The following is a 19,078-nucleotide window of genomic DNA, read 5'->3' on the forward strand; positions in this document are numbered from 1 at the left end:
AATTGATCCAAAAAGCTCCAACATGCCATATGTAGCCCTCTTTCCAGTATGTCTGAGCAACAGACAAGAAATCAGGTTTTGTAGGTGATTTGTCTGCCTCTTAAAATGTCATGTGCATTGTCGTGCAAGATAACAGATCTTTGGTGATCGGTTCTCTGATACTTTGCCTTCTAAAATTATTCAAAGGCATGCCCAGATGTGCCTAATTTCAGTGATGATATCCTGCTTGGGGAAGCACATTTACTGAATTTGGGATTTACATTCAATAGCATGCACTGACTCCCCCGCGCCTGACCACCATTCCCCATTCCATTTGTTGCTGGGCAATCTGCCAATTGGAGCTCCATTTTAAGGCTTGAGTAGCTAAGCAGCTTTCCTTCACATGGAGCTGAATTGACAGGTTTGCTCCTGAATTAATCACACACATAGTTCTTTTGAGACAAAATTGCATGTGACAATATTAAACCCTGGTCACCTTTGATGTAAAGATCAGACAATGAACCCATGAATGGCAAGGTTACACCACCATGCTATTCGCCAGTAATTCTTTTTTTACTACAGACGGAGATCAGAAATGCCAGTTTCTGAACCAATTATGAGTTGCTGGCTTAGGAGAACTTCCTATCAAATCCAAATGTGGGCTATACTCCATCGTCTATATTCACAACTGTAACCAATATCTTCCAGAATTGGTTAAAGGTTTATAAAAGTGGAATCTTAACATTTTGTGGACAGACTCTAAGAGTACATGGATCTATTAGAACAGAGGAAGGCAGAGGTGCCAGCTTCTCAAGATGATGGGGAGCCCAACGCAATGTCCTGACTTTGCACATGCAACATCATGAGGAGCCAGGGGGCGGAGCCAAATGCCCTCTGAACATTAACATTGGGAGCCCCAAAGTGCCTTGGCCCCCAGGAGCTGGCTCCTATGGAGGAAGGCTTGAGACTACTGTTCAAAATATTGGGAGAAGTTCAACATTGCACCAAGATGATCATTCCATGAGGGCAAACACTTCGGCTTGCCTGATGGAATGATCCCCTATGATGTTGTTGTTGTTGTTTAACTTTGTTAGTTACTTTATCTTGCTCAGGACAACTGAAAGTGACTTACAACCAACCAAACAGATAATAAACCCCACATAAATACACTAAAACCAAGAGAAGGGCCTACTGCATGAGGGAAATGTTTTTCAGTTGGATGACCACACTCCCTCATGGGTGGTGGCGGGTGTTCTAGGCACCACAGATGAGTGGCAGGAAGGGGCAGGGGCAGGGGCAGAACTGGGTGGAGCAATGGTTGTGACAGCAGACTACAATCCAGCCATGTGGAAATCAAATGCGCGCGCGCGCTCTCTCTCTCTCTCTCTCACACACACACACACACACACACACACAAACACACACACTCCATCCAGGTGATCAAAAGGCATTGTCACATCACAAGGGCATTCTAACCAGGGTAAACATTTGAGCAGGGCTGGTGAAGGGTTTGGTCTGCGAAGGGTTTCAAGGGCTAAACATTGAGGGCTGGAGGATTGTGTTCTGTCCTTCTCCCACCCCAGGCTAAGAATCCTTATCCCTGAACTATAATATAGGCTTTTATCCTAAATAAACAGCTCCTGTTGGGGCACCCTCACTGATAATGTGCTACGGGTTGCAATCCCAGTGAGCACAATGAATAATTATCAGGTTATACTTGGGTCTTCCTTCCCTACATTGCTCCTCCTTCCCTACATTGCAATTGATTTGCTTTTTTGCTAATTGCCCACTGCTTTCTTAACCCTGGGTTGTTGTTGGGTTTCTTTACTGAATTCCCCAGTCCTAAACACTTAAGTGCTGAAGACGAACTGAATTAAACAGTGTGCTTCTTAATAAGGCAGCTTTGATAGGCCATGTAACAGCAGATGGCACTAACACACTAATAATAAACACTCCACAAAACAGCACCATATTTACACCACATCTACCAACCCATACTTTTCAGCTAGCATTTTAAAACACTCTTTTCTATAGATCAAAGAAGGCTGCAATAAACCAGGTCAAGCTATTTGCACAGTCTGCTTAGCCCGCTATATTGTCTGCTTCTCTTATAGGGCAGCAGCTCTTCAAGGTCTTAAGGCAGACATCTTTCAAATCACCTGCCACCAGATCCTTTTAACTGGAGATGCCACAGGTTAAATCTGGGGATTTTTTGAAGTGGTCCTCTACCACTAAACTATGGCCCTCCCTCCTTTCATTTTTATTTAGCACTCAGTCTGAACGTTACCTATTTATTCCTCCTTTTACTAGCAAAGGTAATGGATTTATTTTCTGAATGGTTCAACATTTCCTAAGTAGATACTGAATTTTCAAATCTGTGTTGAACTTTGTGGATGTGGTGAATTTTGTTTTTTCCTGTATCTATGTAGGTTTTGATTTTCTGATTTTATGCATTTATTTTATATTGGAAACTGTCCAGAGAACTTTACATGATGGGATGGTATACAAATGCCACAATACATACATACATACATACATACATACATACAAAAAAACCCCACAGTGTCAACATTTCACATGACTTGCACCAGAATTGTACTTTTAAAATTTAATCAGGAATCTTTTTAGATAAAGGTTGTTCTACTTTTAAATAAAGGCTGGGTGATGATCTGCACAGGGCTACTCTGGCTATATTTTTATAACTATTGCTCATATAGGATTTGATGCCACAGAATTATGTGTACTCAACTCATTTCCTAGAAATATGTGCTTTCTGCAAGGTCTCGCTCACGCCCGTGATTAACACTCTGATTGGCAACTGGTTCAAGAAAGGATTAAAATACTGACATTGGGATGGGCTGCAGTGAAATGTTACAATGAATTATTCGCATGTACCCTGCCAAGTTTGAGCTGTGTGACATTTCTAGTGAAAGGCATTTGAGATAGTAGGGCAGGAACTTTGAAAGGAACTGGCCTACGTTTGGGTCACTCCTTACAGTGGAAGGATGTAACCCAAAAAAGAGCATGACCAAAAACTATCTTAAAAGCAGAAGTGCTGTTTTGTTTTGTTTTTTTACCCATGCTCTGATATTTTCTTGTGATCCTGCATTTCTTAAGTGTATAATGCTTTCATAATCTTTCTCTCTTCCTCAGCAGCCAATTGAAACAGTTTTTAAAGGAACATCTATTTGAGATTCATATGAAATATACAAATCTGATTGGATCACAGTTGTTTATATTATCACTGCTGTTGACAAGAGGTTTAATGGCCTAATTAACCTATAGATTAATCACAGGGAGGGGTTTAAAATGACAAACTGGTTTCCCCCCCCAAAAAAGAAAATATTATGGGTGTATAGTCATTGGAAAAAGAAAGTGCATCCTCTTTGAATTTTGCAGTTCTGCATGTCAGGACATAAAAGCAATCATTTGTTCCTTAGCAGGTCTTAAAATTAGGTAAATACAACCTCAGATGAACAACAGCACATGACATATTACACCATGTCATGATTTCTTTAAAAGAAATAAAGTGAAGATGCAGAAATCATGTGTGAAAAACTAAGTACACCCTTATTGTTTCCATAGGAATCAAGAAGCTAAGTAGTAGACAAGGGCTGCTAATCAAATGCCCTTGCTTAATTGATCATCTGCAAGTGTGCCCACCTCTATAAAAGCCAAGGGTGTTTTTTTTGGGGGGGGGGGGTTCTGGTCTGGAGCATTCAGATGTGCTTTAACACAATGCCAAAGAGGAAAGATGACACAATGCTCTTAGAGAAGCAAGTTCTGCTGTTCATGAAACTGGGAAGGGTTTTAAGGCCATTTCCAACCAATTTTATGTCCATCATTCTACAGTGAGAAAGATTATTCAAAAGTGGAAAGCATTCAAGACAGTTGCCAATCTTCTCAGGAGTGGACGTCCCAGCAAATTCACCCCAAGGTCAGACCATTCAATTCTCAGAGAAACTGCAAACAAAAACAAAAACACCAAGACTTACGTCTCAGGCTCTACAAGCCTCTGTTAGCATGTTTAATGTTAAAGTTGATGACAGTGCAATTAGAAAAAGACTGAACAAGTATGGTTTGTTTGTCATGTTTGTCAGGAGAAAGCCTTGTCTCTCTAAAGAGAACATGGCAGCACAGATTTGGTTTGCAGTTGCATCTGAACAAACCCCAAGACTTCTGGAACAATGTCCTTTGGACAGATGAGACAAAGTGGAGGTTTCTGGCAATAATGCACAGTACCACGTTTAGCAAAAATCAAACACAGCATATCAGCACAAGCACCTAACACCAACTGTCAAGCACAGTGGTGGAAGGGTGATGATTTGGGTTTGTTTTGCAGCCACAGGATCTGGGAACCTGGCAGTCACTGAATTGACCATGAACCCCTCAGTAAGAAAGTATTCTGCAGTCAAATGTGTGGCCATCTGCCCGACAGCTGTAGCTTGGCTGAAATTGGGTCATGCAACAGGACAAGGATCCCAAGCACACCAGTGAATCTACAACAGAATGGCTGAAAAAGAACAGAACCAGTCGATATCCAGACCCCAACCCAATTGAAATGCTGTGTGGGACCTTAAGAAAGCTGTGCGTAAACAAATGCCAGCAAACCTCAATGAACTGAAGCAACGTTGTAAAGAAGAGTAGGCCAAAATTCCTCCACAACAATGTGAGAGATGGATAAAGTCCTACAGAAAACAATTACTTCATGCTATTGCTTCTAAAGGTGGTTCTACAAGCTTTTGAATCATAAGGTGTACTTAGTTTTTCCACAAATGGGTTTTCCATTTTGGCTTTATTTCTGTTAAATGAATCATGACACAGAGTAATATGTCATGTGTTGTTGTTCATCTGAGGTTTTATTTACCTGCTAGGGAATAGATGATTGTTATTATGTCTTCATATGTAAAACTACAGAATTCAAAGAGGGGGCACTTTCTTTTTCCCATGACTATAAGTCAGAAGAAACTGATTTTACTTATGCTCCCCAGTTATGTTAAAATTTTCTTTTGATATCAGTGGAAATGGGACAAACCCAACTCTGCCTGGATTATGTGCCATGTCACCTATTGCCTTAGATTTTGGAAATACGGTCCGGGCATTATAAAATCTATTAACATGCATATCACCCAAGATAAATTTAAAGCTTATCTTGCACCATTGTCAAACATGGAACTGGTGCTTGATTTGCTTGATGTGTTTCTGGAGTAGATTAGCTGACCATATTGGAAAATCTTGGGCCATTCTTATTTATTAATTTCAGAATATTTATAGCCCATCCTTCCTCTAGATCAGAGCACTGGATGACTCTTTCACCCTAACCTAATACACAGGGCTGTTGTGAGGATAAAGCTGGGGGCATTCTATATGTCACTCCGTAAGATGGGTGGGATAAAATGTGGAAATTAGGGTTTCCCAGTGGCATATTTAGATCATAGTAAAAATAAAATAAAATTGCTTAATTTTACCAATAGATGTAAATGAAATCAAGAATAGAGTGGAGTGTGTGTGTGTGTGTGTGTGTGTGTGTAAGTAAGTAATAATGCAAAGCTGTTTTGATTCATTGAAAAAAAATGAAAGGAGAATCCCCCCAATTAATGTTACTTTATGGGAAGCAGCAGCAATACCCTGTAGGGCAGAAGAGAGGTAGGAGGTAGGAGCCATTTTTCCTGACAATTGGAGCCCTGGAGACACATTGATGATATACATGAATTAAACTTCACAATGTATTCTCCACTCTAAGAGAGGTTTACCATCAAATAACATGATAAGAATAAACAGCAGCATCAGAAAGTGCTGTAGATGAATTTTAGCTTCTCTATCTACCTCAGTACCTTCAGGAATGACTGGATATTCTTGTTTGATAGATGTTTATTTTGTATGTACAGACTGTGCCGAAGATTAATCTGATACATGCCGGATGTGTTGTTGAGCAGGGCAGAGTTCATGTTTTGCATACCAATTTGAAACAAGAAAGTGACTTTTGTCTGGGATATCTGAGGGAACCCGTTGCCAAGAAGCATATAATGTAAGTCTGTCATATATAATGTTACTGTTTCTTCAGAATGAACGTCGTTTTTGAAGAGCTTTTGGCTTTATTTTTCTCCAGAGTAGTGGAATGAATAATATCAACAAATAAACTGAACTGAACATTGCAATAAATTAGTACTGGTTTACATGTCTCTAGGTAGCTGTTGATGGAAAAATATGCCTTTTGCCCTAGAGTTGCACGTTAGTTGGAAATGTCTGGATATGGCTATTGAAGTTGTCATTAAATTTGTAGGGATGGTTTCTAACTAAGTAATACTCATAGTAGACCCATTTAAATTAATAGGCAAGACGCTGGACACCAAGTCACACAAAGTTTTTGAAAATATTCTTTTACAAAAATAATAATATGAAACTGGAAGACACACTTGTTGATTTTCCTGGTGAAAATGGATCAGAATTAGTCCATGGAAGTGATTTGTACAACTTTGCCAGCCTCAAAACTTTGCAAACAGATGCTCTCTCTTAGAAATCTTGTTGAATCCTCTTCCCATAAAAAGCCAGCATCTGGAATGGAAAGACACACCTATATAGTGTTATCTCAAGATGCCCTCATATCATTCGGTAATCCTTCATTTTAGCTAATGTATCAGTTTCTCCAGGCCTTAAGAAATGAACCTGCTGATTATTGATGCTAGATGAAGTTGGGGCTTAGTGTTTCTGTTTTCACAGTGGATGTGTTACTCTCTCTTTCTCTGTAAATATGTATTTAAATTGTATATTGTGTTATAAGCTGATCTGTGCTTCACTGTGAAGGAAGAATGGGTTATAAATTAATAATTATATTTATTATTGTTTTATTTATTAGAAGGAGGGAGGGAGGCAGGCAATGCCCCATCTGTGCAGATTTCCTTTTCTTGGTGGTGCCAGAAGTGGAGGGGGCATGAACCTGCAGGAAAGGGGAAGCCAGTGAAGATTGTTGTCCCCTATGACAGCCTGCAACTAGGATGGGACCAGGTTGTGTAGGTCATGAGAAATGGGGGTGGGGGTTATTGACACAAATTTGGCAACCTTCATTTATACATTTCTTTGCATGCTTGACAAACATATTGATGGTTAAACACGGAATGTTATTTAGTTATTGGTCTGTGCTGCATCCTATGCAATTAAATTTATAGCATAATTTCATGCTGGGTGAAAAAGTATTTCCTACAGGGAAACCACAAAACCCATAGTCAAGTTGCATACTTTCTGTTTCTTATTTGGATTTTAAAAATGCAGTTGAATGGCAACTATTACAAGCATTACTAGGAACAAAAAACCTTTGCAGTTCATTAGTTTCTGTGTTACAATTAGGGGTTTAGAGCAGGTCCAGTTCTTTCTTCTCCTACATCATAGCCAGATGGAAGAAAATGCCTTGCTTGTGGAAAGGGGTGTGGGGAGAGAGCAACATGACTAAGGGGGAAAACCAAAGATTCACATCATTCGCCGTGTGTAATGTGCCTTCACAAAGTATTTTGCTTTGTTTCTTTTACCAGCTCAGGCACTGGTAACTTCAAGGCTGGAGCACTGCTAGTCTGTTTGGACCTTCTCCTGCTGATCAGAGGGTCTGAAGTAGTAAACCACAAAGTTCTGGCCTGTCACAAAGAAAATACAAAGTGAAGATAAAGTTTTTCAGAAGATAGTCATTCAGAAATTGCAGTTCTTGCAAGCTGCAACAGCAACCCCTCTTGATGATGTAGTGTGCCTTCGCTGGTGTTGAATGGCTTTTATAGATGTGCTTCAAGAGACTCAGTATTGTTGATGTTGTAAGGTGCTAAATGTCTTCAGCCAAATCCTAACCCTGATCAGCAATCCCTGATCAGGGAGTTAGGATTAAGCAGAGATGTACCTCTGATGACTTCTGCTGCTGTAAATGCCCCTGCTGTACCTGCCCAAAGTCCAAGTGGTTAGGAAGCTACCACTTCTTTCCAAAATTGGATAAAGGTTTATAAGGTAGCCTGCATAAGGCTCCAAATCAGAGCATTTCAGTGGCAAGGCAGGGGTAGAACCGAACCAGCCATAGATTCACCAGAATCAAAGCTGCTATATCCCCCTGAGCAGGGTCTGATTTGACAATCAAAATATCCTCTTGGTGATAGCATTTCTATACCACCAGACTAAAAATTGTGCGGACACAGAAAGCCATTCTCAATAGCCACTCCATATTCCCTTAGAGGCTCATTAAAACCAAATATTGCAGGTTCTGTAGGCTTTTCTTCTCTTTTTTCATTATCAAATGCACAAAATCAAATGTATCTTCATATAACAGGAAATTCACCTCATCAAATGCCACAGGTCCTATGGCCATAAAAAATAAATAAATTTCATTAGAAAATGAACAAATCCAAAGGTAAATTTATTATCATATAAGAGAAAATTCTCCCCAGGAAGTCCATAATCATGAGCCCTATAAAGGAAGCAGCGCTAGCTTCTGTTACCTTGAGGCAACAATATGCTCAGTCACAAAATTACCTCAAATTACAGTATTTCACAAACACAAAAAAGACTAAAACAAAGAGTCAAGTATTACCTCAGATTTAACAGGGTATGTTGCCATCATAAAATTAACAGCCTCTTAAAAGTTTCTATTCCCTTTGCAATATCTACCCTAATATCCTCACCAAGTTTCTCAGCCAAGGGTTTCTTTGATTTCTTTAGGGAAGAAGAAAGAGAAGAAAATGAAATATATGCTCCTAATGATGGTAAGAAAACTAAAGATTTCAGAAGGATAGCTTTCTAAAACTTTATATCAGTATATTTAATTACATTAACAGTATAGTCCTGTGCATGTCTGCTCACAAGGAGCCCCTAAATGAGTTCAATGGGACTTACTCCCAGGTCAGTTTTGCATAGGATTGTTGCCTAAAGGTGTCATTGCTGAACGCAGGCATCCTCAAAACTTTAAAGACTACACCTTTTAATTCTTTCCTTATGATTAGACATTGAGAAGAACTTGATTTGGTTTGCACTTAAAGGTAAACCTCCCTAAATTCCACTTTCCAAAGCAAAGTGAGAACTGAAAAACATCCATCTGTCTGGATTGTTTGGCTATACTACTACTTTACTTTTCACCTTTGGAGCCACCCTTTCCCACTTTCCCATTTTATTTGCAGGTTTCTGTGATCTTTGATCGGTTTTCAAAGCATAGGAAGCTTCCTTAAAACAAGTGAGGCCATTGGTCCATCTAGCCCAATATTGTCTACTGTGACAGGAAGTGAGACTCCAAGGTTTCCTGCAGGTGCTTTTCCTGGTCCTATCTGGAGATGCTGGGGACTGAACCTGGGACCTTGTATCTGCAGGGCAGGTTCTCTACCTGAGCTGTGGTATTTTCCCCTTTTGCTTCTTGCTGTTTTAAAAAAGCACTAGTGGCATTTGATTTAGTGGTTAAGAACTTCTCTGAAGTCTCTCAGCCCCACTCACCTCACAGAGTGTTTGTTGTGGGGGAGGAAGGGAAAGGAGAATGTTAGCTGCTTTGAGACTCCTTTGGGTAGTGATAAAGCGGGATATCAAATCCAAACTCTTCTTCTTCTTCTTAATTATCTTCCTTCCTTTCCTACCTTTGTGGGCAGCAACATCTCCTGTGTCCTTCAGCTGTCTTAGAAGCTTGTTTCTTGTATTGCATGTTTGACAAAAAGATCACTTACCCAGAAACTCCTCTCCTCAAAGCCAATAAAATTAGAGAGGGGCTGTTTTCTATGCCTGAGGTAGCTCAGCTTGTCTTCCACCATTTCCATCAAGGCAGCCCCGACACCTGACAAATTGAACACGTCAACACGGTATTGGTACGAGCTTCAGTGTCACCATTCATGAAAGAGAAGAGAAAGGATAGAATAGCTTTGTAAAATGCCGGCGTTTGCACATTTCTATTTTTCTCTTGGCTTACTAAAGAGCACCATTATGAAATCTCCCCAGCTAAAATAGCGTTAGTTTTCATATTCTGTTTCCTATAACTTATCTCCAGCATCACGAGGCAGGGGGACTTTCCTGGGACTATGCCCCTTCTGAATCCAATTCTGTGTCAGGGATCACATGTTGGAGTGTTTCCCTTCATCAATAAAATATTCTTGAATACAGAATGTAAGCATGACAGGGAAAAGGCTAGGCAGAATCTGATCCCCTGTTATTTTCATTTATTTATTTTCAGTATTTATAAGTTGTCTTTCTGCACCAAGTCCACTCAAGGTGGCAATCAGCAGTACAACAAGGAAACACAACCCAACCCAATCTCCCTAAATAGAACCCCAAAATGTATGAGATTGGTATAAAATCAGTATAAAATTATTTCCAGATCCACAACAGTAAAACTACAAAATACTCTTGTATTTTTTTATCCTGAGACCAATCTGTATTCTGAAGAGAACTGTATCAGATGAATGACTGTCTAGAAGCCCATACTCATTTATCCAAGAATCGAGTTGCCAGAATTCCAGGCTGTAGCCTGAGGAATTATTCCAAATTATAAAGAGCTTCCATAGGTAAATTGATCCATCTCTTCCTTCTGCCATTCTGCCCAAACTCACAGTATCCTCAATCCAAATTATCCACAATCCATATCTATTTAGTACATGTTCTGAAAACCTCCCAGAATGGAGATTTCACAACCTGCCTAGACAGACTGTTTCGTTACTGAACTGTTCATATGGTTAGGAAGTCATTTTCTCCTTCTTCAGCTACGTACTATTCCTGAAGCTTAAACACATTGCTTCTTCCTCTGTCCTCGGTATAGTGGGAACAACCACTGTATTGTTTTCAAAACTGAAGTACTTCTGATGCCCTCCTTTTGCATGAGAACACAAGTTGTGTCATTTCCTCCGTTTTCTTTATTAGTCAGCTACTCAAGCATGTGAATTGAGAGTTTCGTCACCCCTTGTTGAATTCACACTGGCAAATATTCACAACGGGTAGATTCTCAAGGGATGTCTACTGCTATACAGACAGCAAACCTGCAACTCTGAAAGCATAATATGTTTTTCCCCTGTTCTGAAAACATAAATTCTTAAGGATGTAACAACATATTGATGGTGTTAGAGAGTTATAGAATGATAGTGCTGAAAGGAAACAGAAGGCCCTGTTGTCCAACCCCCAACTAGAAAGCTGTACCATCCATTCTGTGATCATTATTATCTAAACCTCTTATTTTCACAGGCCAGGAACACTCACAGTGAGTTTTTGATAGAATTACTCCAGAGGTTTCAGGAGAGAAAGCCAATACACACTATCAAAAGTTTAAAAGTAAGTTAAAATGTAACTTCCATTGCAATTGTCACCATGTCTCCTTGGAAGTACCAATGAATTTGTTGGGGCTTAGGTAAAGGTAAAGGTACCCCTGCCCGTACGGGCCAGTAGTGACCGACTCTAGGGTTGCGCGCTCATCTCGCTCAAGAGGCCGGGAGCTGGCGCCGTCCAAAGACACTTCCGGGTCATGTGGCCAGCGTGACTAAGCTGCACTGGCGAGCCAGCACCAGTGCCGCACACGGAAACGCCATTTACCTTCCCGCTATAAAGTGGTACCTATTTATCTACTTGCACTTAGGGGTGCTTTCGAACTGCTAGATGGGCAGGAGCTGGGACCGAACGACGGGAGCTCACCCCGCCACGGGGATTCGAACCGCCGACCTTACGATCAGCAAGTCCTAGGCACTGAGGTTTTACCCACAGCGCCACCCACGTCCCATTTGTTGGGGCTTACTCCAAGGTAAATGGAGTTAGGATTGCATTCTAAGGCCAATAGCACATGCTCCAAATACAGGCAGGACACCATCTCCCTACGGGAGGTGATCTGTACATCTCCAAAGGTAAATACATATCATTTCACTTACTCTTTCTTCCACCCTCTTTTGCAGAATGTAGAAAGCTCCTCACAAATAGATGTAGACTAGGAGTATTACAAACATGCATGTACATCACCTGAACTGTCTACATTTGATCACTGTAAATAGAGAACTGAAAGCTAAACATGTGAATGACCCACTGGAAACAACTGAGATGATGTGAATATTCTGTCGGTGCTGTTTTATTTGTAATTGCACATTCACACATGCCAGCCATCAATGGATATTATAATTATCACACAATGAATATCCATGTCCCCAGTTCCATGAAGAGTTAATATTTGTTCTATCAGCTAATTTTCTTCAGCATGCATTGTTTTCTAAGGCACACAAGTTCTAAGCTATTGAACATAAGCGCTCCTCCTCCTCTGTGGTCTATGTGGCTGTTCTTGTTGGAACAGCTCTGTGGCATTTATTCAAGGAGGGAAGGAATTGCTTTTTCAGTGATCATGATTTGGCAAGGGGAAAGCCAGGAAAGGATGCCCAGATTCAGTCTGTCAGGCCCATTTTTTTTCTCATCAGTTTCACAGCAAATTTATTTTGCCAGTTTCAGGAAGATGTGGAACATATTCATACACTTGCTTGATACTGAGCTGGAATCTGAAATTCATTTAAATTCGTGAAAGGAAGAAATCATAACAGTCTGAAAGTATAGCTCTTCTCTTACTCACTCTCACTGAAAAAGGTACTTAAACAGTGATCTGAATGGGTAACTTGTATGTAAAATTGACTTTGGAAGTTGCAAGAAAACAAAAATGTACCCTATTGACTAAAATGCCCTCCTTCTGCTGTACAAACATGTCCGTGATATACTTCTGAAAATACAATTATTCTGTGTATGTGTTATTAAAGATCCAGTGTAGTGGTGAGGCTGTTGGATGAGGAACTAGGAAGCCAGGGTTCAAATTCCTACTCCAGCATGATGCTCTCTGAATGACCTTGGGCCATTCATAGCCTCTCAGCCTAATATTGAGAAGATAGAGAAATGCTATTGGATGAGAAGAGAGAAGGTGGAACTACTCGATACCTACTTTGCCTCTGTCTTCACCCAAAAGGAAGGCAGTGTACAACCTGATGATAACAGAATAACTGATGCAAGGAGGGAACTGCAGCCCAAGATAGGAAAAGAGGTGGTAAGGGAACACCTAGCCTACTTTAAATGAATTCAACTCCCATAGCCGCTGTCTATAATCTTCCAGGATACTCCTGTTATTTTCTTGTGTCATTAACCTTTTTGTGGAGGAGTGGTACCTTTATTGAGGTGTTGTTGTTTTTTTGAAAGCTTATAATATCCTGCCCCCAAGCTTTGTGTTCTCTTGTAATAGCAGATAGACTTCAGACTCCAAGGATGGATGAAGGGCAACTTTAAGTCCCCTAACCATTCTAAAACTGAGGGCCTAGGCCAAGAATAATGCTTAAAAACCCAGGTGGCTGAGGAGGCTAGATTCTTAGGTCCCTGAGGACAAGCAAGATGAGTTTCTTGTCCTTTTCCCAGGACTGCCAATTGACTCTTCCTGGTCCTGGAGTCAGCCCAGTTCCCTTCCCTGTTCTTACCTGAAGATGCCTCCACTAAATTAAATAAGTAAAGGTTCCATATGGATTCCAGATGCTTAATGCATAACGGGGGGGGGGGGGAGAGATATAGAGCATAAATAACCATCAAGATCACATTCCAAAATGCAAAGCATTAACAAGCTGGAAAGAAAAGGCTGTGGAATAAAATCCCTTGAAATTAAGTAATGCAAGGAAGGGTAAGAAAACAGATTCTCCCTATACCTGTCCATTTCTCCATTAGCGATTTTCCAGATGACCAGAGTCTTGGTTACAAACTACCTCAGACAGGATTTTTAGGAAAGTGTTTCTTTGGTTGAATGAATAATCATTAAATGTTGGGCTCTGAGCTATAACATATCCCGTTCGATTTTTGTAAGTACTTAGCATGATGCCCCCATAGGATAAAGTGAACAGTTTTTAAGAGCCAAATTGCATGAGAGTACATTATAATTTCAGTTCATTCTTTCTTTTTCTCGCAGTAGAGGGGAAAAGTGGATGTAAACCTTTCCTCATAATAAGAAAGGATGCCAGTAGCTTTCGTAATTTCAAAAGGTCCCAGAAGATAATGGCAGGGAACTATGAATATAGCAGTTGGCTACTGAGAGTAAAATCTGGGTTCTACATTTATGTGACATTTGATTTTCTCTAAAGTAATCATTTCAGGGGCTACAAAAATACTCACAAGCCCACTTTCACCTTTTGCACATCTTTCCATACCCTTGTGCAGGCGTTGTTTCTGGTGCTTGCAATAATATAAATCAAGGATGGGAAACTTCTGGTCCTTCAGATGCTACTGGACTCCCGTCTAGGGTTGCCATATTTTAAAAAGTGAAAAGTGTTGAGCTTTTTTGTGAAATCTCAAAAGAAAATTGAGATTTCTACACTACTGACATGGGCTGCCATACGTCCAGATTTTCGCAGATATTTCCACCCAGATGCAGTTTTTGAGAACCAGATACAGCCTATGTCTGGGAAATTCCAGATGTATGGCAATCCTACTCTCATCTGGGGGCAGCTAAACTAAATTTGGGGGGCGCTGGGTGGATCTTTGCACCCCGGTGGCGCATATGCTGTTTGCAGCTGCTGGAGGTTAAAATGTTTCAGCTCAGCGCTAAGACCAACCAAGCTAAAAAGACTCAGCTAGCACTGGGAAAGTTTGAGGGCACAAGGAGAAGGGGATGACAGAGGACAATATGGTTGGACAGTGTTCTCGAAGCTACGAACATGAGCTTGACCAAGCTGTGGGAGGCAGTGGAAGACAGGAGTGCTTGGCGTGCTCTGGTCCATGGGGTCACGAAGAGTTGGACATGACTAAACAACTAAACAAAAACAACAACAGCACTGCTCAAATAGAATCAGTTCATTAAAGGAGAATTAATGGACAATTTTAAGTTCCCAATGGGGCCTGATAATATGCAAGTATATCGTATTTTATTGCTTGGAAGTGTGCTTGGTGTGAAAATTCCTTGATTGATTGATTGATTGATTGATTGATTGATTGATTGATTAGATTTAACAGCTTAAAAGTTTCCGTCTGTACCAGTCTCACTCTCACAAAAAGAATAAATGGATAGTCTAACCTAAGGGTAGGAAATTTGTCTCCCCTGCCCTGCCACACACCACAGATATTGTTGGACATTGAGCATGCTGTCTGAGGCCGATAGCATTTGGAGGGTCACAGTCTTCCCACCCCTGTTCTAAACTAAACAAACCCACAAAGTGGAAATTCTTAATGGCAAGGTGAAAGAGTGACATGCCCAATGCTGCTTTGTGATTTCCTGGCTGGGCAAGCATTCAGTTCATCTCCAGGTCCAACATTCTGTCTTTTGGATTGCATTTGTCCTCAGTCCATGTCTCTGTTATCTTTGTGAGTCACTCAGAGAATGATGTTATTGGGCTGCCAACATAAATGCTGCAACTAAATAAGTAAGTAAATAAACTGAAAAATTGCCCAAGCATTTTAGCTTTTTTTAAAAAAAAAACCACAGAATGCTCAGAAAAGGAATGACTATGTACAGTATTTGTGTGTCACCAACAAATTAATGGCAGTTCCCACATACAAGTCTTCTAGCATGTGCAAATAGCAGAAAGTGAGAGAAACGGGAGTGAGTTTTTTTTTTGGAGATCTGCAAATGAGAAAGAGTGGTGCTGTCTTCACGTTCTGCTTCTTGGGGCCTCCCATAGACAGCCAGCAGGGCTGTTCTTAATCCTTAAGTCAAATATGGTGAAATGACTTTAGAAAACAGCAAGGATATTGGATTGTGGGGTAGGCAGGACCATGCACAGATTTTGCATGAAAAATCAGGGTTCCAAAATGTGCAAGTACCTCCACAACTTCATGAAGCTTCCCCACTGCAGACCATCATCCTTTAAGTTGTGTAAGGGTCTGAGCTAGCACATTCACACATCTTCTCTGTCCTTGTGGGTTCATTTAAGCGCTGTTATGAATGCCTGACTAGGGCTACAGAAGTCAGGGCAAGGGCAGCAAACTCCTCTGCCATGTGTTGAACCACACACATGCCAAACATGTGCAAAATGACTTATGGCTTAGGTCAACTTTTATACAGTGGATTGCCATGATGTGATCATAGAAAGCTAGCATATTAGAGTCAAGGGTTGTAGTCTAGTCATTTCCTTCACATGCTAGATTTCTACTTAGGTAAAGCAAATAAGTACATGCTTATTTTCTCTCACCAAAATCAATGAAATTTGTACGTCCTTGACCATGCCATTGTGCTCATTAGTTAAGAATCTTGCTGAATTATCCCTTGGCCTTTTCCCAAGTTTCTTTTTCCTTTTCCCTAGAAAATAAACATGAAACAGAATATCATAAGACAACGATGATGTCTAAATCATTTAGTGCATGCTTCAAACAATCATTTTAGTCACCGTGTTACCATTCATTTCATGGAAGGAAATTTATAGATGGTTGCTATAGATCTGGCCCTTCACATTTGCATTTACTTCATCTGCAGAATCCTATACTTTTCAAGTAGTTGCATTGTTCTTCCCATGCACAATTGCTTTTAATGCAAGAAGCAATTCCCATGTATAAAGTCCTAGTACTAGAAAGAATGGGATTCTAACCAAACTTATGCATGCCACCTGGAATGCAGCCTTTTCACTAGACTTTGATCGATTGTGACAGTTTATATCCGCCAAGAGATCCTACCCATAACAGGAGAACTGCCTGCATTTTATATACCTTGAATTCAGCTAGACTGGATTTATATGTCTGAATGCAAAGCAGGCAGGAAACCTTTTGGACACTGGACAGGAAGTCTTGTGAAAGGCAAATTCTTGAGCTTTTCATTCAGTCACACTTGTTTAAATTCCTTTGGGAAAGGTATATTTTTTCACAGCCTTTGGCATCCTGCAAATTCAAGCTGTGGCTATTCATGCCCACGCACAATACTGACTACTGTGGCATGGAAGCTTGTATAGATTGTCCCCATGCAATAGAAAAAAAGGGGGAAGAGAACTTTATTAGCTGCAGTAAGTCTCACTGCTTTCATCTTTGAATGCCTGGGCAAAGATTTTCACAGAAATGCAAACATTTCATTTAGAAGTACTGATGTGTGTTGGATAAATTACATGAACAAAGCCAGTGTTGATGATGACAACAGCATCAACAAAAACAGTAGTATTTTAAAATCCTGCAGTTCTCACTAAGCACTGTTTCACTAAGTATAATAGCTTTAAATTACATTCCTTCCCACATCCTACATCCCAAGTAAGTTCTTGTATAGCTGTAAACTCTGGAAACTAAAGAGGAAAGCAAGCAAATGTCTGTGGGTGTTTTGTTCTTTGTTTCCTTTTTTGCATCTCTCCCCCCCCCCCCAAGTTCTCTTTTCCAGTCACATGGCTCCATTGGGGATCAAATTGTTTATTTGCAAAAGCCCAATTTCATAAATTTATTTAGCATCATTCCATTCCAAAGGCTTGTGTGCACATTTGTCAGTATCTAGAAGACCTTCCTTAAACTAAGTCAGATTAACGATCTATCTAACTTAGTTTTGCCTACACTGAATGGTAGCAGTTCTCCAGGGTTTCAGAGAGAGAGATTTCCAACTCTCAGCTGGAAATGTCAAAGTCTGGACACGGGGCCTTTTGTGTGTGAAGCACACACTCTACCACCAAGCTGCAGACCTTTCTAATTGCTTCAGCAGATTTAATCATTATGCTTCCCTATACTTTGCTTTTCAGTTGTGTTCAAGTGGCGAACCAGTAGTTTCATGCATTCTGAGGGCATTCCTTTGTTAAAATACTTACAAACAACTAACACTGAATGGTACTAGCTTTTAAGATGTGTGGTTCATGTTAGGTTTCTAAGGCGTGCACTTCTATGAAGAGTTTTAATTTCCAAACATCTAGTTAACAATGGAGGTGCCATATCAACCCGTTCATCTAGTTTAGCATCCTGTGTCTGGCAGTGTCTGGGTAATACGCAGAGGTGTTGAGTGAAAAGCCACTGTGGTACACCTGGGTAATTGTGTAACATTATATCGTACGCTATAGCAAACACTGCTTTTGACTGCTCCCTTCTGTGATTAATTTAGCCATGTGGCTGAATAATTGATTTCCCATGCATGAGTTGTATTTAGTAAGGGTGGAAAAGATTGATATTTCTGAATCTCCAACAACAAATAGTTTAATTTCAATAACATTGTGATGAGGTAGTTTTATGCTTTTGGGCCTTTGTTATTGCGTTGCTTTAAAAAGGAATTATATCACTTACATGCGCACACAGATATGTTAAAAGGGCTTATAGGGTGGAGAATCTGAGGCCAAATGTGCCCCACATGTCTCTCTAGATGCTCCTTCCAGGTCACACTCATCAGTGGACTTGTTGTACAACCTGAAGTGTTCTTGCCCAGCTGGAATATGTCCTTGAACTGTGATAATGCTTCTTCCTTGCTTGGACAGAGGATGGTGGTAGAGGAAGATATGCAGAGAAACCCCTGAGTTTTGAAATGTATGTCACTATACAAACACAAGAGTCACATCCTTGATGCGGCCTACTTTTACCTCTGGCCACACCACGACTGAAATACACTATGGCCCTTGGAAGGTTGTCATAAGGGGATTTGGCCCTCAGGCTGAAAAATATTCTCCACCCCAGCTTTTGGCTTGGGCCAGTTTTGGCCAATGTTTCTAGACGACCATAATCTTTAGAATATTATCGATCACATAAGGTGAACATAAAGAGGCATTAAATGAGACTGTGGGGAGAGAGAGGAGTTTAGCTTGACTAAACAGTCCATTTCATGGACTTGAGGGTGCCCCCCTAAAGATCTATGCTGTTGTTTTGAGAAGCACAAACACGACCTGTTGGTTTGCTGCCTATTTATTATTATTATTATTATTATTATTATTATTATTATTAATCTACTTACTTCCAGTAGGCTCTGACTGTATCTTTGTAAATGAAAGAAAAATTGCAAAGACAGGATAGGCTTCCAGCTCTCTCTTATCCTGGGGAAACTAAACCTTGTGGCAGTAATCTTGGGTTCCTGGAAAGCATGTGGAGAAGTGAGGGGCATGTCATAGTATTATAACGCAAAATGCATGTTTTGTGACTTCACAGTTTCTCCAAATCTGCCCCCCCCCCAGTGAAACAAGGCTGTACCTTTGGCCTCCTTCAGTTCTCCATTGTAAACAATGGAGTTCACTGTAAACAATGG

The 19,078-nt window shown here is 40.4% G+C and overlaps 1 protein-coding gene and 1 long non-coding RNA gene across 7 annotated transcripts in view; one reads left to right on the forward strand and one right to left on the reverse strand.

Moving 5' to 3' along the window:
* The window catches only part of LOC308485903, a 133,243-nt gene that overhangs the window by 11,456 nt on the left and 102,709 nt on the right, over positions 1–19,078 (forward strand). The gene's annotated exons all lie outside the window — the stretch shown is intronic.
* LOC308485876 (uncharacterized protein) overlaps positions 5,692–19,078 on the reverse strand; it is an 86,719-nt gene continuing 73,332 nt past the window's right edge. For 2 of the 6 annotated variants that reach the window (XR_013990791.1, XR_013990794.1), the window contains 4 exons: positions 18,791–18,907; positions 16,089–16,195; positions 9,654–9,798; positions 5,692–8,307 (listed from right to left, as the gene is read on the reverse strand). Coding sequence is in view for 1 of the 6 variants with exons in the window: in XM_081022121.1 (XP_080878247.1) it covers positions 8,566–8,661; positions 9,654–9,760 (203 nt within the window). In the remaining 5 variants the exon portion in view is untranslated. Of the gene's footprint in view, positions 8,308–8,539; positions 8,662–9,653; positions 9,799–16,088; positions 16,196–18,786; positions 18,908–19,078 lie in introns of all 6 variants that reach the window. The other 4 variants (XR_013990793.1, XR_013990795.1, XM_081022121.1 and 1 more) reach the window with 4 other exon arrangements.

The sequence above is a fragment of the Podarcis pityusensis genome (genome assembly GCF_964106645.2).
Source record: "Podarcis pityusensis genome assembly, chromosome: 9".
Lineage (NCBI taxonomy): Eukaryota > Metazoa > Chordata > Lepidosauria > Squamata > Lacertidae > Podarcis > Podarcis pityusensis.